The following is a 22,581-nucleotide window of genomic DNA, read 5'->3' on the forward strand; positions in this document are numbered from 1 at the left end:
GCTGAGATCTCTCTCTCTCTCCCTCTCCCTCCCCCTCTCCCTCTCCCTCCCCTTCTCTCTCCCCGATTGATAACTGTTGTTAACAAAATAGAATGTATTAACATTCCCGGGATAGAATGTATTAATAGAATGTATTAACGCCCGGGATAGTAACTGTCTCTCTGTTTCTTTCCCATTCTCTGTCTGTCTCCCACTCTGTATATATCTCTCTGTCTCTCTCTCTATCTCTTTGTCTGTCTGTCTCTTCCCCTGTCTGTCTCTGACTATCTCTATCTTTTTCTCCATCTGTCTCAATCTCTTTCCCTGTCTGTCTATCTATCTCTTTCCCTGTCTGTCTATCTATCTCTGTCTCTTTCCCTGTCTGTCTTTTCCCTCTCTTTCCCTGTCTGTCTCTCTCTTTCCCTCTATCTCTTTCCCTGTGTCTGTCTCTTTGTCTGTCTCTTTACCTGTCTTTGTCTCTTACCCTGTCTGTCTCTTTCCCTTTCTTTCCCTGTCTGTCTGTTTCCCTGTGTCTGTCTCTTTGTCTGTGTCTGTCTCTTTCCCTGTCAGTCTGTCTCTTTGTCTGTCTGTCTCTTTGTGTCTGTCTCTTACCCTGTCTGTGTCTGCCTCTTTCCCTGTCTCTGTCTGTCTCTTTCCCTGGCTGCATTGTGACACACCAACATTCCATATAAGGGCGTGGCTGCGCATTCTTCTGAATTTCTGGCTGCACTGTAGCTCCCAGCTCCATTCGCTTTAATGGAGGCAGGTTTTTTTGGCGAATAACTGTGAAGCGTGGGGTTAAAATTTCCCCTCGAAACATAGCCTATGACGCTCTCGGCGTCCAGAAGTGTGAGTGTGCCAAATTTTGTGGCTGTAGCTGCGACGGTGCGCTTCGACCGGGTTAATAACTGCTGTTAACAAAATAGAATGTATTAACAAAAATTTATTCTGCACACAAACACCACAAAACAAATAGATAGAAATGTAAATTATTAAAAGGCAAAAACTAAGCTAATAGAAGCATTTCACAACATATATTTTAACACCACAGATATTCCACACAGATTTAACATCCTATGACCTTACACATACTGAAAATGTCCTTTGTTGCCTATATTAACCAATCAGAGCTCAGATTAATTAACTGTAGCAAAATAGAAGCTAAGCTGGGATTGGTTGCTATTGGCAGCCTGATAAATCTCCAGGCAACAGAAAGCCCTCCCCCCTGACAGTATATATTAGCTCACACATACACATAATAGACAGGTCATGTGACTGACAGCTGCCGTATTTCCTATATGGTGCACGTGTTGTTCTTGTAGTTTGGCTGCTTATTAATCAGATTTTTATTTTTGAAGGATAATACCAGACTTGTGTGTGTTTTAGGGCGATTATGTGGTGAGGTTGGTGTATGTGTGGTGAGATGTGTGCTGAGGGTGGTATATGTACCAGACTTGTGTGTGTTTAGGGCAATTATGTGGTGAGGTTGGTGTATGTGTGGTGGGATGTGTGCTGAGGGTGGTATATGTGTTCATGTACGTGGTAGTGTGTGGCGCATTTTGTGTGTGTGTTCATATCCCCGAGTGTGGTGAGTATCCCATGTCGGGGCCCCACCTTAGTAACTGTACGGTGTATACTCTTTGGCGCCATCGCTCTCATTCCTTAAGTCCTCCTTGTTCACATCTGGCAGCTGTCAATTTGCCCCCAACACTTTTCGATTCACTTTTTCCCCATTATGTAGATAGGGGCAAAATTGATTGGTAAATTGGAACACGCGGGGTTAAAATTTCACCTCACAACATAGCACCCGGCACTGCCCGGGATAGTAACTGTCTCTGTTTCTCTCCCATTCTCTGTCTGTCTCCCCCTCTGTATATATCTCTCTGTCTCTCTCTATCTCTTTGTCTGTCTGTCTCTTTCCCTGTCTGTCTCTTTCTCCGTCTGTCTCAATCTCTTTCCCTGTCTATCTATCTCTTTCCCTGTCTGTCTATCTATCTCTTTCCCTGTCTGTCACTTTCCCTGTCTGTCACTTTCCCTGTCTGTCACTTTCCCTCTCTTTCCCTGTCTGTTTCTTTCCCTGTCAGTCTGTCTCTTTGTCTGTGTCTGTCTCTTTGTGTCTGTCTCTTACCCTGTCTATGTCTGTTTCTTACCCTGTCTGTGTCTGCCTCTTTCCCTGTCTGTGTCTGTCTCTTTCCCTGTCTGTGTCTGCCTCTTTCCCTGTTTGTGTCTGTCTCTTTCCCTGGCTGCATTGTGACATGCCAACATTCCATATAAGGGCGTGGCTGCACATTCTTCTGAAGTTCTGGCTGCACTGTGGCTCCCAGCTCCATTTGCTTTAATGGAGGCAGGTTTTTTGGTGAATAACTGTAAAGAGCGGGGTTAAAATTTCCCCTCGAAACATAGCCTCTGACGCTATCGGGGTCCAGAAGTGTGAGTGTGCAAAATTTTGTGGCTGTAGCTGCGACGGTGCGGATGCCAATCCCGGACATACACACATACACACACACACATACACACACACATTCAGCTTTATATATTAGATATATATATTTATAAAATTGAACAAACTTAGCCCATAAATTGGCCAATTCATGAGAGCCCATCAGCCGCGTCAAGGCGTCCTTCTGTGACGGGACCCTAATCTAATAACGTGCCTCTCCTGGGCTAAAAGCCTAAACATTTTTGGGAAGGTAGGGTCCAATATTAATCAAGAGCTGATGGAAATACCATAGTGCTCAGCCAGAAAAGGAGGTATTTAGCATAATGCAGCTAAACAAATGTGTTCTGTTCCTCTAGGTATAAACCTGCTCCTGTCCTAGAATCACCCGGCTCAGTGCAGAATATGGCTGAGACGTGAGTGTGATTTCTTTGTGTGTTACGGGTAAATGACCTGCCGTCATTGATCTGTCTTCATATTCCAGCATCAAACAACCGGCTTCTGTAAGACAGTATTAGCTTTTCTATTTGACCCCAGACAACTGCGCTTTGGAAAAGGCCAAGCTGCTGGTGACAGGAAAGACAAATGGAGAGAGCGGCATTGTTCCTAATATCATTATGATTAATTGTATTCTCAAAGCGATATCCAAATATACTGAGCTGGGGACACTGATCACATCATTATACCTTCAGAACCCAAAATTACAAGTGGATTGTTATCAATCAGTGACCAATATTTTATACTTTAATTTATATATAAAAAAAAATCTATAATCGATTCTCCAGAACTGCTAGATAATCTGGACTATCTGTAAGCTGATGACTAACACAGATATTGATTGAAGATTCACCATCAAGTCAGGAAAACCTTCTATTCTTCATGGAAAAATAATACATGTTTGTTTTTTGTTTCACTCCTTTAAGAATAAATTGACAAATGGGTGTTAGCATTTTTTTTGTTTAGAGGGCGTGTCCCCACATAATCAGTACTGGTTGGACAATGACAGACAAAGGACACGCCCCTAACTGGTAACACCCAAATGTCAAGAGGAATAATAGAGGAAGGGTAGAAAACAAGTTTATTAAGAGATGCCGTAAAAGTGTTGTATTATGGAAAATATGATTTTTTTTTTTAGTGTAAAAAATATATTAAAGTAACAGTTCCTCTTTAAAAGAAATGAGATAGCAGAATGTTTTATTATAGCTGCCAGCGATTGTAGATTAGTTTCCACTGGTTTGATGAGCTAGCACTCTAATGCTATGGTATTGTAGAAAGGCTAGATAATTGTTAAGGGGTGGAGGGAGCGACATCTACAGACAGAGAAGAAATGTTAGAGATAAACAGGCAGCGGTGTAAAACCTCTCATTTGTCATGCAGGAGCAGAGCTGTATGACAGGTAAATGTTGCTTACACTAATCCCTGGTGTATTATAGTTCTGCTCAGCTGCACAGATAAAGGAAGCGGCAGTGCTAGATAGAGAAAATGGGAAGGGGAATGAAAGCCCCCCATTCCAGCAGTGCCGAGAAATAGGGGAGCCCCGGGGGAGAGAGAATAAAGACAAAGGAGGAGACTTGTATTTTCTGCAGCCATCAACCATTCTGAACAATAGCACAATACGAATACCGACACATATACGACTCCCTGCACCGATACCGGAGGTGGTCATTATGCTGGAACCTCCGGTGTGTGGCCAGGACTATAAAAATGTAATATTAATGTCATTGACCCATCTAATGATCATATTGCTGTTAATGAGCTTTTAACGAAGGACATTGCACTCCTTTGTCTTTAATTGTCTCCTGCTGATGTACAAGGTCCACTCCTCACTCTGTATATTAGGCTTTCTGTGCTGGGTCTTAATGAGGACCCGTCACTACGTTTATCCTGTATTATTCTCCGGATTAATTCCAATCTGTAATTCAATGATTGGTATAGCATGCTCATTACTTTCACAAGAATCGTATATATTAGCTACATATTCTGGACAGCCTCTTCTTGTATCTACTATTAGGGCACCTTGAAGTAATTGGGTCCACGCCTGACCATCAATTCTCTCAGCTGCAACCCAAAGCAATACTGTGCCCAACTGTAAGACCGTGGAAGACAGAGATCTGTGACACCCCCCCCCATACTAGGGGTAATTAATCTTATGCAGTTTATCAAGGGTCAAAAAATTTAAAGGTTTTCTATGTGGAGCATTAGAGGCCGGTCTAAACATATCTTCTCCTTCTTAGAAATGGCAACCATCACATAATCTTATATTGATCACTTGGGCATGACTTTGGGTTCATTAGGGTTAAGGTACACTTCAAACTACTGTACTGACTTGGAATGTACAGCCCATAATACCCTATAGATTCTATAGAGGCAAATAAATGGTCCATCACACTTGGCAAGGCAGACCAAGTTCTTCCTTGGAGGAGAATACTGAGGTTTGCAGAGGTGCAGTCCCATGCAAATCAATGCATATTGCAAATTAAGGCATATTCAATTTTTTGAAAATCTCATAGAAGTGAATAGAATATTGTATATTTATGGCACCTTTCCATTCCTGTGTTCCAGCCAGGTGGTCCCATTCTTTAATTAGGTGCCGGTCCTAAAGGGTAGGGCAGTTTATTCTGTGGGCATACTAAATGGTTCTGTTGCGGGCGGGGAAGGACGCCGCTGCGCTGTGCTTGCTAACGCTCGGGTCCGGCGCTGCTGCGATGGCTGCTCGGTGGCTCGAGCGGTGGGCCGGAGCCGGGGACTCGAGTGGCGCTCCTCGCCCGTGAGTGAAAGGGGGTAGTTTGGTTTGGGGGTTTGGTCCGTGACGCCACCCACGGGTTGTGGTGAAGTTGGGCACCACCACTGCTGGTGACGGGGATCCCGGGAGCGATGGTAGGGAGCAGCTGGGATGTTGTTTCCCCTCTCCGTGGGTAGGGGTTGGTGGTCCCGGGGCTCGGTGAGGTGACCGGGAGGCAGGGTTGGCAAGGTGCAGGGTCGCTTGGACTGCGCAGCGCGGTGCCGGATGGCACGGTTGTACTCACTCAGCCACAAATGTATGCAAAGTCTCTGGTAAACCAAACGGCTGGATGGACGGGTCCCGCAGCCGGCTGCTGTGACTTCTCCTGGACGGTTGGTGGTGGCTGCCTTTCCCTGCACCTTTTGTGTATGTTCGGTCCCGATGGATTCCCACCAGTAACCCGCTCCCCAGCGTGTATATGTGCCGGAGGAGCCCTTTTGCCCGCAGGCTCTCGCCCTTGGAACTCTAGCTGTGGCGGTAGCTGTATTTCCTTTTGCTGGTCGGACGGTTGCCTTCAATCGGGTCTTGCCTGTTAGGAAACCCCTGGAGTTCCGGTCACTGACGCATTTGACCTCTAATGGTGACTCCAAGCCTGGTCGGGGTCCGCAGGCCTTGCCTGTGTGTGCTGGCTTCACTTCGCTCCTCGGTTTGGTGCCGGCGGGCCACCGCCCGTCCCCGGTCCTATGGTTCTGCGTTGATCTGCCTCTCCTGCAGACGGCCACCACCGTCTGCCAACCTTGCTCTTAGTGCCCGGGCCACGCACCTGGACACGGTCAGTTTACTCCTCCACCCCTTCTTCACTCCTTCACTTCCCTAACTGATCTTCACTGACTTCCTTTTCCTGCCTCCAGGACTGTGAACTCCTCAGTGGGTGGGGCCAACCGCCTGGCTCCACCCCACCTTGTGTGGACATCAGCCCCTGGAGGGAGGCAACAAGGATTTTGTGTCTGGCTGATGTGCCTGTCTCGGGGTGGGGGTGTATCTTGTAGTATCTGTGATGACCTGGCTAGTCCAGGGCGCCACAGTTCTTCGACCACTGCTGTTCTCCATCTACACCTTCAGCCTGGGACAGCTCATAGAGTCACACAGCTTTCAGTATCATCTATATGCTGATGATACACAGATCTGCTGTACCTCTCTGGACCTGACATCTGCTCCTTACTAACCAAAATCCCATAATGTTTGTCTGCTATTTCATCCTTCTCTGTGCTATTCCTAAAGCTTCACATGGACAAAACTGAATTCATTATCTTTCCTCCTCCTCTCTCAACCCCTCCAACAAGCCTATCCATCAAAGTTGATGCCTGCTCGTCACCTCGGAGTAACCCATCCTATAAGCCACACATCCAAACCCTCTTCACCTTCTACCAACTACAACTCAAAAATATTTCTGCATTCCTTAACCAAGAAACAGCAAAAATACTAGTGCATACCCTCATCATCTCCTGTCTTGACTACGGCAACCTCCTGCTCTGTGGCCTCCATTCCAACACTCTTGCTTCCCTACAATCTAGCCTAAACTCTGTGGCCCAATTAATCCACCTCTCCCCCGGATATTCTCCAGCCTCACCACTCTGCCATAGCCTTTCACTGGTTTCCCATTGCCCAAAGACTCCAGTTCAAAACACTAACCATCATATACAAAGCTACCCGCAACATGTCTCCTCCATACATTTGTGAACTAGTCTCTCGGTACTTTCCTGCACCTAACCTCCGATCCTCACAAGATCTTATTCTCTACTCCTCTCTTATCTCCTTTCTCACAATCGCATACAAGATTTCTTCCGCTTCTCCCCCATACTCTGGAACGCCATGCCACAACATATCAGACTTTCACTTACCGTGGAAATATTCAAAAGGGACCTGAAGACCCACCTCTTCCGGCAATCCTTCACCCTACAATAACCCTCAGACCAGTACACCACTGTGCAACTAGCTCTGTCCTCACCTACTGGATCCTCACCCATCCCCTGTAGACTGTGAGCCCTCATGGGCGGGGTCCTCTCTCCTCTTTTTACAGTCTGTTTTTGTAATGTTCATGATTGTTGTACTTGTTTTTTATGTATATGTGACGCCCCTGAGTGTCAGGTGCCACAGGGTTCTACAGCTAACTCCGTATTTCTAGAAGACCAGTGCCGGTAAAACAACACACACACACAAATCCACACCCTTTTCCCCAGACTGGGTGACAGGCTAGATACAGAACTGATAAATGTCCACCTGTTTTTTGGGCCTCATCCAATCCACTAGTCAGAAACCCGGAAGGAGGAGGGGCTATTCAGTGGAGTGATGGGAGACGGGCATCTTGTCAGACAGAAGTCAGACGGTCAGTCAGAAGTCAGTACACAGACGGAAAGTGTAAAGTGACTGATTGAGTAAAAGGTGTACGGTTGCCAGGGAAAGTACGGTGTGAGTATTCACTGGACCGAGTACCGGCGGGGTGCAAAGCCCTAGTTCAGGAAGACGCTTCAGACTCACCCGATAAGAATCTGCCTGGGAAGGGGACTATCAAGGACCTTACCGACGTTAGTGTCCGGGGTACAGCAGCAATGAGGGAACCTGGGAACGGGAACATAGGTCCGACCCAAGAGAGGTTCAAGCTGCCTGCCATACGGGCCAGGACTGGAACAACTGGAGGGGACCCCAAAATGCTCCAGGCCACGGGGACCCATCAACTACAAACGGGTGCATGGAAGTAAAGCTCACCAGTACACTACAACCACCATCATCCTCCCCTGGGGCCTAGCTGTACTTGCGGAGAACCGTCACATCTAGGCTGCTTAATACCACCAACCCCAGCAGTGAGAGACTTTGCAGCGGCGGCATTCCCCATATAGCCGCATACTGCAAGTGGCGTGACGAAAAACACTTTATTTTATTTTTCCCTTGTACAATTACCCATTTTAAGCGTCCCCCAGGGTTACAGAACCAGGCAACAGCCACCCGTGATACGTCCCAGTGAATACAAGGCTCGGGACCGAGTACCCCAAAGCCCTGGGGTGCATTATATACACTTTCACTTTTAAAGTGCAATAAAATAAATGGCGCTATACTAATAAATAATAATAATATGCAATCCATACAACCCTACATCGTGTATGCATAGGGTTTAATATGTAAAAATAATCACCTTAACTTTTAGTTCTGATACACTTTCAAAGCTGTTGCCACATTAGGTGGAGATGTTGTCACACACCTTTGTGCTGGCTGCCGCCTACAATACCGGTTTGTCTTTGGATTTCCAGATTTGGCACATCTTTCCGTCCTCAGCTAAGCATGACCTTTAGGAACTTGCTAAATAGCTTTATTGGAATGGGCCCAATAGATACTCTCACACACATGCAGTACTGGAAACTGAGAAAATCACTTTAATTATGGTGAAATTAAAACGTGGAAGGTGACGTGGAAATATGGAACATTATCATTATGATATAATTTATGTCTCAACCTGTGGCGTGTGTATCCCAGGGGGTGTTCACTGTGCTTATGCTGCGATTCTACATGGCAGCACATTCTTTTATACCAGCCTTGGGAATTCTTTGATGTACTTTGTGAAGAGGGGCACTTGGCCTAGGAATTCTCCAAAGCATTCATCTATGGTGCCCATACCAAGATAGAAGATGATAGCTGCTGTACTGTGCATTGTCAAGTGCTTTGTAGGTACGCTCCTTTGAAGTTATTGGGACATTATTGTGCACCCCCACCTCCATTATGACTTGACGGCTCATATAATAAGTCATCATACAAATCTGTTGTGTTTAAATACTGTTAATAGCCTTTTATTTCACGGATGAGACAAAGAAAGGCAGAGTAACAAGAACGTTCTCTAAGTAAAAAATGAACATTTAGATAAATGAGGAAATTAAAATCCTACTGTGAATGTCAAAGTTTTGTTCTTTGACATGTCTGCCGTGAACATTTTAACAGAGATCTAAGAGTTTCTATAGAACAATAATTTTCTTCTTAATGGCATGGGTTCTCTAGAGTTATTATTTATCAGAAAAGGCAGAAAATGACATGTGGTGATCAGATCTGGGTCCCTCACCTATGAACCTTTTGTGGAAGGGCCTCAGCACTTGGCAGGAGCACAGATGTCTTCATCTCATCTTGAAATGAATATATATATGGAAGACCTGTTGGTAAATGTTTGTATGGTCAAGAGCTATTCTACCCGACCACCCAAACGTATACATGCTCTAATCTAAATGTTGAGAGAAATAACTGTGGAGACACAGGGCTCAGTGGGTGCTCTGGCCCAGCCGCCTTTAGAAAGACAGTGTAGCTCAGGGCTCATCCCAACTGAATGCACGACTTCCTTAACCGTGGGCGGAACACTACTCAGACAACACAGGGTGAGGGAACCACAATAATTAGACTTTATTGGATCCCCAAAATATTAACGGCACATAACACATAACCAGCAAAACACAGAAATGTAACAGACAACAGAGTCTCACCCTTCCGCTGGCTCACCAGGGATTTAGAATGTCCATGCCTCAGATGTTCCAGGGCTAATTACTCCAATCCAGCAGCACCCTGCTTTCGGCGGGCACCCACCGTGACTGGAATAACGCCAGATTTAGGAAGCTGGCTGAGGTCTGCAAAGTCTGTACCAGGTGACCAATTTGTTCCAACCTGGGTTTCCTCCTTAAGTAGTCTCTGGTATGATGATATAATTCTGGCAGCCGGAGTCGAAATTCCTAGACTGTGGATATGGTCTCCAATCAGAACCGAAGTCCCTAGATTGAAGCCACAAGGTATCCTGATCCTCTAGTCAGCTCCTAAGAGCTTAGACTGGATCATGCACATCCATCAACAACCACCTGGTGACTTAAAGAAATCCCTTTTATAGCCACAGCCTTCCACTTGGATACACTGCGTCCTCATCGGATTGGTTGGACAAGATTGCTTCTCCCATTGGATGAATTTCAAGCTGCAGGGATAATGTTCATTTAAATGATGTGGGTAGGAAAACTAAGGATATCTACATGGAGCCTGCAAGTCACCAACTAGACAATGGCTACTAAGGTAATTACATTAGCAATACACAAGAACGTTACAATGATTACTGGAAGGGTAGGGAGAAACAGTAGCTACGCAAACATGAGTTAATACACAAAAGAACAATACGTCTGGCTGAATGTTAAGAAACTTTAACCAATGAGAGTCCATGTCGTCACAATAACTACTAACATATTCCTCTGGCATTGGCTTGTCTACTTCTAGAATAAAAGATAAGACATGTTGAAATTCAAGAAGTTCAACCTATTTTTGATCATAGACCCAAAACGAGTAAGATGAGAGGACCCCTTGAAGTTCAAGTTTGCCAGGTAAAAGTTGTGTTCTAGACCCAGACTTGACCTGAACCCCATTGGAAGTCAATGAGTGGATATTTTTTTTTTTTTGGGACACACAAAATCTGAAAACTTTCTTTTTACCTCCAGTGAGAACAATTCAGAGACTGCAAGTGTCTCACACTGACCTAAGCACCAAGTGTTCCCGAGCACATCGATGCTCGGTCAAGTGGTCAGCATATGTAAGTCCATGTTTGGTATGAACTCTGATCTTTACAGTTCGGGTTCACTCATTTCTAGAAACAAGTAAAAATTAAATGGTTTGGTCTACTAATAGTAATGGGTGTCATCAATAGCCTGTAAGCAAGACACTGGGCATCACACATACCTGTGTGGCTGATGCCCTATTCAAGCCTCATCAGTGTGCATGTTTAATACCAGCAACCACCCCTCCATGTAGTGATAGGTTGTGAGTGGTTGTTTCATCAGTATTTTGCTCTTATACTGCACCTACGTATACCATGGGGGCCTGCAGCATCTTGTGTTAGTAATGGCTGCTTCTTTTTCTGTCATTTTTGGGGATGTAACCCCTAGGACACATGAGAAGGGGGTCTCATGTTCTGTATTTGAGTTAAATGGTTTCGCATGCTAACTACATTGACAGCCTATGGCACTGACATAGCTGAGTGCCTTACTCTCCCATATATTCAATAGACAGAGAGGTAGCGTGAATGTTCCATTCAAAAAGGGATGTAGAACCCCAACTCTCTTGAAAAAAATTTCCACCATATAACTAACAGTCCATGAAAAATGGACCGCACGCGGATGTAATTTTTTCACGGACCCATAGACTTGCATTGCTGAATTTGATCCGACACTTGGGTCAACATTGAAAATGTGTCTGCGATTTGCATGGTCCTGTCACTCACGGACTCAGTCAACAAAAATTCACAAACATGTGAAAAGCTCCATAGACTATCGTAGGTTGAGCTGCAATACCTCACATAACCTATAGACACACATGGCACTAATGTAATACATTTTCTCTCTAATCTTGTACAACACCATTAAATTCTAAAACACATTCTTTCCTAGAACTCATGGATTCCCTGCTAGTTTAGGGACTACAGAGCTTAAATCACCATATAACTTAGATGGGTGTCGGCTTAATGCTGGTTGCACTGATTGTTAAGCCAGCAGATATCTCACCTGATCTACACATACACAGGAGAGCCCCTCCCAGACATCCATGGCAGTGGCTTTACTTAGAGAGCAAAACAATCAGCTCTCATATCAGAGGATAGAGGCTATACCAGCTGTAAAGGAGAACACACAGGAAGGGGGAAGGAATGTGTTAATGCTAGGGAAAAGGGAGAAGTGGTGACCACTGATCCCAACCTGCAACTCACTCTCACTCTATACCGATTCTGCACCTGTCGCCGAGCTAGAAAAAGGGCCCTAAGTAAGGATGACAGGTATGAGCGCTAAGTCAACACCACTAACACTAAAAAAAAGACACAAGAAAACACGAATGCTATAACCAGAACCCAGGTAGTTAGCAAAAATCCAACACTTATCTGAGGAGCAGCAACCACAGAAATCTCTTGAGCAGCAGGAGATGACAACTGCAGACCACAGCAAGGAACAAACTAGAAGCCGCACCAAAAACACCCCAGAGTGAGGTTAATAAAGGAAGTCAGAGGATAGAAACTGAGTGGAAAAACTGACAGCTCCTCAGGGTCATTGAGTCCACGGGCTGCAGAAACATGGAACTGTCAGATAACAACACGTGCCACCAATCTCAGCGGTCATCTAGCGCTCACTGCCACTGGATTGTCATCCAGCCGTGACACCTCTGTGACAGGCTGTGACACATCTGTGACACCAACAGTCAGAAATCGAACATGTCGACTCATTATCTTCCCCGTCATCATGGGTTAGGGTCCCAATGCAGATTAGACTATTGGGGAATATTGGCCAGTTCAACAGACATTATTCTAATGGGTATGAGACACTTTCCGAAAATGTAACGCTTCAGGGAGTTATGGGATGTTAGTCAACAAGCTGATTACAGGACAAAACAATCGAGATATACATGCAATCAAGAACTATAGTAATAGTAAAATCATCCTTCTAGGTCCATATATTCGTTCTGGTTGCTATGTAAGCTTTCGCATAGTAACACATCATGAGTACCCAGCCATTCATCCATTGGCACGACAGTACATCTGTGATTAATTATCTCCTATTAATAGTGAAGTTCATTAATGGTTTATGACTGCCAGAACCTGACTATCAAAGAGTCTTGTAAATCTAGACATTACATTAATTGAATATTTCACAATGACCTGGCAACGAAGAAATTAACTGATTAAATGAATGAAAGATTAAAAGCGAAAATGTTTTATAGAAATGGTCTGATAGCGAAAAAACAAACAGAGAATGCCAAGTCTTAGGAAAGGGCAGGGTCAGCTGTAAATAGACTCCATAATGTTTTATTATTCAATCACTGATGCTAGGCAGGCTTAGTTACAGGGGGTCACCGGAGTGCACCGGCGGAGTCACTATGGAGGCTCTCCTAATGTAAGGAACAGGCTGAGTTATGGATTTCAATTATGGATGTTGAGGATCAGAGAATTATGGTTCAGTGACTCCTATTTCATTACCACTCTGCACATCACTTACTCCACTCTTCTCTTACTCCATCACTACCGATGTGCCATAATGCTTCCATATAGACCTTACGAGATACAAGTTCAGCAAATCTATGCCCTCGCATCCACTCCTACAAAAACATGTTATATTCTGAATTTTATCTCTTTTTATTCTGTTTTTTATTAGCTTGGAATATTATTGCTTTTGTTATATTTTAATTGTTATGGTTGACTTTTACTGTACATTACTATGAGTATGGGTCTTATGTAAAAGCAATGAATATAGCTTATGCTGTTTATGTTAACCTTAAATTATTGTTCAGGTTACAAGAAGTTATCACTAGGGATGATCGAATACTTCGATTATTCGGTTTTGCAAATATTTTCCGAATACTTCGCCGCTATTTGACTATTCGCGAATATTCAATGCGCAATGTTAGTCTATGGGAAACCCGAATAACAACTGTTCGGTTCTAATCGGGCTTCCCATAGACTTACATTGCGAATCAAATAGCCAAATAGCGGTGAGGTATTCGGAAAATATTCGCAAAGTGGAATATTTGAGGTATTCGATCATCCCTAGTTATCACCTATCCAGTCCCCTCCACTGATCGCCAGAAGGGGCACTTAGAATGGAGCAGCATTGTGGAAGCTCGTCCACAGGGCCATTCATTCTCTATGGTCCTGTTAGAGAAAGCTAAAACCAGAGCTCAGCAGACCCATAGTGAATGGAAAAAGTGGCAGTCACAGATTTCATTCTCTTTCATTTACCTCTGTTCCATTCTAATGACAATAAAAGTGCCCCCAGCCAGCGATTGGTGAGGATCACAACGGTTGGACATCCACTGATTTAAAAGTTATCACCTATCCAGTGACGAGGTCATAACTACTTCAGACCTGAAAACCCCTTTCAAAGAGAATAAGTTACCAGGTCAAAAGTGACCATTTTTTTGCTTTTGTTTTATTCCTACTGTTCCTATAAGTATAACTTTTTTAATCCACTATACGGTATTCTCAGGGGAGAAGCAGAAATAAAATGGGAGCAAACCCTTCCCACTTTTGACATGGTACAGATTCTCTTGAAGCTTTCTCCTGACTTAAATTTGACAGCCGCAGTAGTTCTTATGAAGCGTCATTTGGACACCCACCCAGAAACTTCCCTTTGACTATTCCCAATCAGGTGGGTGGCCTAGGACTAAATAAGTGCACCCCACAGGACAGACACATCAGTTCTCCCAACCAACAATAAAGGCCTCGGCTGCTTCCTGTATAAAGATGCAAAAAAAATATTTTTTTGAAATTTTTTGGAGGGGCAATAAAAAGCTGAAAAATTATACTGAAAACTACATGGGGTATTGGTCCATATTTTGGCCAATATATGCAAACTCGCAACCGAATGTCAAGGGTTCTCATTCTTGCGAGTCCCTACACTAAATTGAATTAAAAACCGTCTCACTTAGGACATAAACTTAAAAAAATCACAGAAAAAGAAGCAGCCATTACTAACACAAAGTCAGATTACCAGGATGCTGCAGACTCCATGATAAAGGTAGTCTTATCTATAAAAATTATATATATATATATATATATATATATATATAATATATAAATAATATGTGCCGCCCCTGCAGCGGTCGAACCGCTCGGAGCCGGAGTCGCTGCTGTGGCTCAAGGGTCTCCGGACCCGGGGGCTTGTGGCCGCTCAAATGTAAAAAGGGGGACTGTTTACAGGGGATAAGAGTTCGTGACGCCACCCATGGTTCGCGGTAAAGGAGTACCGCCGCTGACGATAGGAGTACCCGGGGGAGATGGAGCGGGGCAGCCAGATGACATTCTCTCCACGGGTAGGGGAGGCCCCGGGACTCTGGATAATGATGGAGTGTGCAGGGTCAGTTGGGTGCAGGGGAGGACCATGTATTCACTCAGGCAGTATCGGTGATGGTGCGACCGCAAAGCAGACTCTGACAACAATGTGAACCAAGTCTCTGGGTGCCGCTGCCCTCTTGGGGGAGACCGTCCGGGTATCCGTCTCCTGTAGTACTGCCAGGTGGTCCGGAGCCTGCCTCCTTGCACAAATTTTGAAAGTGTCCTGGTGGCCCGTTGGCATAAAGCTGTCTGGGCCCCGCTCCCTCCTTTTCGGTAGCGGAGCTGTACTCTCAAGGGCTCATGCGTGGGATTTCTGTGGGCTGCTTAGGTTGGAAAGCCCTATCCCCCTCGTTGCGCTGGTGCCCCTGATCTCTGAGCCTCTTGGGGACAGTCCGTAAAGTCACTATCCTCCACAGGTCAATTTCCGGGTTGCCTGAAGCTACTCCCCGACCTAGGGTCCTGTACCCTGCCGTGCTTTCGGTCCCGGACCGGTTATTAGACTCAGGTGCCTCCGGGGCTCCAAGATCAGGTCTAGGCACACAGCCTCAATACCCTGCGACCGGGTCTCCGACTCCTTTGGGCGCAGACCACCGTCTACGACCCAACCTGTCACAAACAGGGAGCCACACACTCCTCAGTTCCTCACTTCTTGAGGGCGAACACTCAACTGACTTCTTCCCTCCCACCAGTCTGCCTGACCCCTAGGTGGGCGGCCCTATTCCAGCTCAGCAGCCCACTGGTGTGCCTGACAGGGTGTTGGGTGACGTGTGGTTGGGATTTTGGATGCTGATGGAGGCAGTACCATAGGTTGGGAACCCAGAACCATAAGGGGTTGAATACTGCACCAAAGAGCAGAAAGTGTAGTACCCTGTGACTCCCTGAATAGTCCAGGGGCGTCATATATATATATATATATATATATATATATATATATATATATATATATATATATATATATATATACACATATACATATGTATATATGTGTCGCCCTGGACAAGCCAGGGGACACAGGTAACAACACACACACCCCTACCCCAGCAGTTCACACAAGCAACCCCAGTGAGACCTGGTTTCTTCCTTGGGCTCAGACAGACACACCAGGTGGGCGGAGTCAGGAGATGGAGACGCCCACCGAGGAGTTTAGCTGGCCTGAGGGAGGAAGCAGGCCCAAACAAGTTCAGAAGTGAAGGAGAGAGGAAGTCTGCAGAGAGGCAGACGCAGACTGGGGCCTAGGTTGGAGCCTAGGGCCCCTGTGCAGAAAGTCAGGCAGACGGTAGTGGCCGTCTGCAGGGAGCCGGGGAGCCAGTTGGTGGAACCGCAGGTAGCCGGGGCTGGGCGGTGGCCCCCCGGTACTGAATCGGGGAGCCAGCTGGAAACCGGAGAGCAGGAAGAGTGTGCACGGAGGCGAAGGAAAGGACTTACACTAACAACCTGGGGTCAGGGGAAAAACACAGCAGCCGCCTGTGGGACCCGTCCATCCAGCCGTTTGTTTCAGCAGAGACTCTGTGTGCTTCATTGGGCTGAGTGAGTACCACCGCTGTCCCCGCGCCCCTGCACCTCTACAGGCCCCATACCCGCCTGTCCACCATCCCAACCCCATCACTGGGCCCCGGGATCACCAACCCCTACCCACGGAGGGGCAACACAACAACTGGCTGCTCCACACCATCACCCCCGGGATCCCCAGCCAGAGCAGCGGTGATGTACACTCAATCACCACAACCGTGGGTGGCGTCACGGACAATAAACAATCCCCACACCCAAACCCCCCTTTCACTCACGGGCGAGGCGCGCCGCTAGAGTCCCCGGGATCCGGCCCATCGCTCGAGCCACCGAGCAGCAGCAGGCCGCGGCAGCTGCGGCAGCCGAACCCGAGCAGTGGGAGAGCGCGGCGTCCCCTCCTCCGCCCGCGACATATATATATATATATATATATATATATTTATATTTATCCGAATAATACACCAGCCTGCTGAGTTATACAATTTGCGGTAAGTCCGATGGTTTACAGATTGGCGATAATGAGGCAACACTAGGCTGAAAAGTAAACGTCTGCACTCTTTGTTCCGCTTCTGCGGCTGACATTTTGGGTGACACATATACATGCGTCATAAGAAGGTGTAATTGTGTGTGCACAGGAGAATTGAGAGCACAGCGTGACACATTACCCTTCCTAACACCGTTTTTATTTACAAGTCACTTATTTACCGCTATGTGTTATGACTACCTTGCTTGGCTATCAGCAGATATGGCCGGTGTTCACAAAGTGGAACCCGGAAAATAAGAATTCAGATTTTCCTAAAGAATAATGGAGCAAATTTTTTTGTAGTTGACAGTAAAAAAGTAATTTTATCAAACTGTGAAATAAAATGAAGATTGGTTAATGACTCGGAAATCGCATTCATTGTGGGTTATATAGTGTGGAACTAAAGCGATAAAGCGTAGCGGAATATTCAGTAGGACAAGCCGCCTGTGTGTCGTGTCGGCCAATAAAACTCTTAATGTTTCTCTATTGCAGAGACCCTTATGGATACTCGGACGGCGACAGCAGAGCTAGGCTGGACAGCAACTCCTTCTTCAGGGGTGAGTACAGACAAGTTATAAGCACTGTGCTGCACTGTCTATTGCTGGCTGCAGAATGAGCTATTTAAGAATCCGTCAGTGAGTTCCTTCTGCTAAAAAGCTTGTAACTCTATTATCCATCTTTTTTTTCTAAGCACCTCTGTTCTGATTTATGACCACATCGAAGTTGCACTTTGAGGTCATAAATCAGCTGAGAAAAGACAGAAAAGAGTTATAATAAACTGACTGACAGATTTTCAGTTGACTCCGCAATTTACAGGAATACACATATTATTATTATTATTTATTTTTAGAGCACCATTGATTCCATGGTGCTGTGCATAGCCTGTAAAAGCCATACAGTTCAACATTTTTAATGAATCCCAATTGCGAAAATGATTTTTAGCCCAAAATATATGCATTTAACCCCTTCACCACCCAGCTTGTTTTCACCTTCCTGATCAGGCCAAATTGTACAAATCTGACCAGTGTCACTTTTTGATGTAATAACTTTGCAACAGATCCTAATTGCTTTTTCGTGACACATTGTACTTTATTTTAGTTCTAGATTTTAGTTAATATGATTTCTGTTTATTTATTAAAATATTGAAAATGTTACCAAAAAATTGAAAATTTTGCAATTATCATAGAATCATAGAATGTTAGACGTCTTGGCTTATGGTGTCCAACACTCTGCTCAATGCACTATATCATCCTGCACAGATATCTGCCCAGGCTCTAAAAACTTCCATTGAAGGAGAACTCACCACCTCTCGTGGCCTCCTGTTCCACTCACTGTCAAAAAGTTTTTTCTAATATTTAATCTGTATCTTCTCCCTTTTGGTTTCATTTCATTGCTTCTTATGTTTCCATGTGCAAATGAGAATAAGGATGATCCTTTTACACTGTGACGTCCCTTCAGATATTTGTAGATCGCTATAAAGTCTCCTCTTGGCCTTCTTTTTTGCAGACTAAACATTTCTATATCTTGTAATCTTTCCTTCTTCTACATAATCTGCAGTCTTTTCACTATCCTAGTAGCTCTTCTCTGAACTTGCTCCAGTTTTTTCAATGTCTTTTTTAAAAAGTATTACTCAGAACTGGACACAGTATTCAAGATGAAGTCTGACTAAAGAGGAGTAGAGGGAGAAAATTATTTCACGTCATCTAGACTCTTTGTTTCTCTTAATACATCCCAGAACTGTGTTTGCCTTTTTTGCTGCTGCATCACACTGTTGACTCATGTGCAGTCTGTGATCTATTAGAATGCTCAAGTCTTTTTCACACGTGCTGCTGTTTAGTTCTAGTCCTTCCATTCTGTAAATGTTATTATAACTTTTTTTTTTCTGAGATGTAGAATTTAGCATTTCTCTTTGTTTAATACCACTCTATTAGTCGCTGACCTATGTTGCAGCGTATCTAGTTACTTCTGAATACCTTCTCTGTCTTCTCTAGTGTTAGCTATCCCTTTTAGCCTTGCATTATCTGCAGATGTGATTAATTTACCTACAGTTCCCTTAGCTAGATCATTTATAATATTGTTGAACAACACATGGCCCAAGACAGAACCTTATGGTACCCACTAGAAACACTCAATTGGATGTGCAACTGTGACGCCCTGGCCTATCAGGTCATCAAAGGACATTGTGCAATCTGCCCTTCTGCATGGTGTCCATCTCCTCCTTGGTTACGGGTCCCTGGCCTTTGGTGTTGCTAAGAACAAGCCAATCAAAAATCCTAGAAACACTCTGCACCACACCCACCAGACACACCAATGGGTAGCCTGAAGGGAATAGGGCCGCCCACTTGGGGGGTTTGTTAGGGAGGGTCAGGAGTGTCAGGAGTAGTCAGTCGTGTGGTGACTCTCGTGAGGAGAGGTCACAAGTTAGTTGGATTAGGTTAGGAGCTGGGCTCATGAGTCACTAGGTGGCAGACGTTGGTCTGGGCCTGGTAGGAGCTAAAACCCCGGTCGAGGGGATCGTGTCAAGGGGCACGGAACTGCCGAGGAGGGCAGCCGGAAGCCTTGAGTCATCTCCGGGCAGAGTCCAGGGCACAGCGGGGTACGTGGACCCTAGGCCGGGAAGTAGCTTTAAGTGTCCTGGTAATTTACTCAACGAGGGCGAAGACCTCATGATTCGTTCTCCCCCCGCTCCAAAATCAGGGTACTAGCGCAACAAGGGGGATAGGACTTTCTCAATATACAGTCCAGAAAATCCCAAGCGTGAACCCTGGGAGCAAGCTCACTCCGTTAGCCATACGGGTGAGTGGGACCCAACTAGTTTTATACTACAGGGGCCAACCAGTAAAGAAAGTGCCAAGGAAAAGGTCACAGGCTAATAAGCAACACGATCGGGCACGGGATCCCAACATGCTCCCTCCCTGCTACAGCGGTGCTAAGAATTCTGGTTTTCAAGTTGTCAGTGTCAGCGTTATTGGACTGAGTGAGTACACAGTGACCCTTTCCTCTCCAACGGTGCTCCCCTCTCACCATCACCAAGCCCCGGGGCACTCCCCCCTACCCACGGAGGGGTTAAAAACCTGGCTGCCATTCCATCGCCACCGGGCGCTCCCAACAGCAGCGGTGGTATCCCACCTTACCACACACCATGGGTGGCATCACGAACTCTAACCACAAAATCTCCTGTAAATACCCCCCTTTTGTTTCGAGTGTCCGCGCGACCCCTCTTGGGTCTGGAGACCCCTCGAGCCACCGTGGATCCGGATCCGAGCAGCAGCCCGGCTGCTGGCGCTGGGGCGGTACACAACCATTTATTACCGCTCTTTGAATACGATCACTGAGCCAGTTATGAATCCACTGAACTGTAGCCTTGTCAATCCCATACTTGGTCATTTTTTCAATAAGGATAGTATGAGATACTTTATTAAATGCTTTGCTGACGTTGAGATATACTACTAGATATAATATCACTGATCAAACCAGTCAATGATTCAATCATAGAAGGAAAACATGTCTATTATGACTTGTTTGCTACAAGTCAAAATTTAAATTTTTATGCCCTTAAACCAGATAGTTATATCAGACAAAATCATTAATAAATCATTATTAAATCATCAATAAATAACATCCTTCTCACATGCCTACTCTACATCAGCATCATTTTTTTTGAACAGTTAAGTTTCTCAGCAATCTTTCATTTTTCTAACAAAATTTACAAAACCAATTTTGTTTAGGGACCACATCACATTTGAGAGGCCTTTTGAGCAGAAAATACCTAAAAGTGACTATTTTAAAAACTGAACCCCTCAAACTGTTGAAAACCACATGCAAGAAGTGTATTACTCCTTCTGGTTCTTCACAATTAAAGCAATATGTGGCACCCCTGGGCTTCAGGCACCACAGGGTATTACACCACTTTTCAAGGGTAGTATCTATCCCGGGTCAGGAGGTGGTTAACCTGCCGGTGCCTTCACAAAACACACACAAACAACATCAGGTGCTTACTCACAGGGGGTTGGACTAAGGCAGATAGGGAAGGCAGCCATCACGAAGCATGGGACTTCCCCAGTCGCTAGGACAACCACTGGGGGTGGACACCACATGGGGTAGAAGTAGGCGCAACCATCACACTTTAGACAGAACCTTCCTGGGCACAGCATGGGATAACATCTAGCACTGACAACTGGAGTTAGTGTGTCTTTCTCTTCATGGGCCCATGCCTTGGAGCAGGAGGCTCGGCCCGGGTTCCAGATAGCAACCAAGGGACACTTCACAAAAAGACTTTCACGGGCACCGGCGGTGACCGCCGACTATCCGGGATCGGCTGGAGCCCACTGTGGCAGAGATCGGTACTCTGGGGCAGTGCCTAAATGACTTGTGAGTAAACAGACCTGGAACCGCAGCCCCTGCCTCTCCTTTACCGGCGCTGTCGCCCAGCGCAGCGGCACTAATGGGGACTACCACCACCTCCACCAACCTCCCCGGGCTAATCTCGCTCCGCCTGTGGGGAGCGACACCATCCCGGCTGCACCCGATATCTGCCACAGTGAGAGACCTTGCAGCGGCGGCCCCCATCCCTGGCCGCGTACCACAGGTGGCGTCACGAGCACCTTAAAAGACTTTCCTAACCTCCAACTACTACCTCCCTGCTACCCTCCAACCCTCCTTCCTGTACACCTCGGAGTAACGGAACCCGGGCCAGGCCACCCCGTGACAACGCAGAGGATCTGCAACCCCTGATTTGGCGACGAGTAGGTTAAAACACCTGCCCCATGGGGAGGAAAAAATTAAAATGTTACTTTTTCCCACAAAACAATTGCTTTAGCAAACATAGGGATTTTAACTGCAGTTTAGGGAGCCAAAGTACTTGTCCAGAGCCTTTGTGCTGTCAGTATGTAGAAGCCCTCTATATTTTCATTTTCAGATGACGGATCTGAGTGGGGACATTTTCGGTCAGTTGAGATTTATCCTGTGCTCTTTGCTGAGCGCTTACATTAGGGTTTCCATGTACATCTCCGAAATACACTATTCAGGTGAAACCCCCGATGGATTCATTCACTATAATAAGGCAGCAGAGTTACTCTGGACTCTGTTTGACCTTTGTTCAGAGGTGTCCTTCTTTTCAAGGGTGCACAAAACTGTTGACCACACTTTTGTACATGTCTAAAAAGACGACTAAAAAGATGGACACCGCCACACCACAGGCCAGATGGGAGTTCAAAGTGATTCCATTTGCCTCATTACAGTCAATTTTCTGATGGAATTTTGTCTGAATCATATTTTTCAGAGATTTACACATAATCCCCAAAGTAAGTGCTCAGCATAGACCGCTGAATAAATGAGCCGAGCCTTACTGACATCTTTGGGAGGCAGAATAAACAGTTGAAGAATTAGCTTTATTTATTTATTACTGTGTGCAGCAGTTATGATAGAATCACAGTTTCCCTGCTGCACTTCTAGCAGAGCTCATTTCTTGAGCTGTGTATAACCCCACCCACACTTCTGATTAGCAGCTTTCTGTCTGTATACAATGTACACAGAATGCT

General features: G+C 45.5%; 1 protein-coding gene across 2 annotated transcripts in view; it reads left to right on the forward strand.

The window, feature by feature from the left end:
• The window catches only part of EPHB1 (EPH receptor B1), a 598,641-nt gene that overhangs the window by 162,813 nt on the left and 413,247 nt on the right, over positions 1–22,581 (forward strand). For both annotated transcript variants that reach the window (XR_012751721.1, XM_075341011.1), the window contains exon 2: positions 17,534–17,598. Coding sequence is in view for 1 of the 2 variants with exons in the window: in XM_075341011.1 (XP_075197126.1) it covers positions 17,534–17,598 (65 nt within the window). In the remaining variant the exon portion in view is untranslated. The remainder of the gene's footprint in view (positions 1–17,533; positions 17,599–22,581) is intronic.

Source organism: Anomaloglossus baeobatrachus, chromosome 3, assembly GCF_048569485.1.
Source record: "Anomaloglossus baeobatrachus isolate aAnoBae1 chromosome 3, aAnoBae1.hap1, whole genome shotgun sequence".
Classification (NCBI taxonomy): domain Eukaryota; kingdom Metazoa; phylum Chordata; class Amphibia; order Anura; family Aromobatidae; genus Anomaloglossus; species Anomaloglossus baeobatrachus.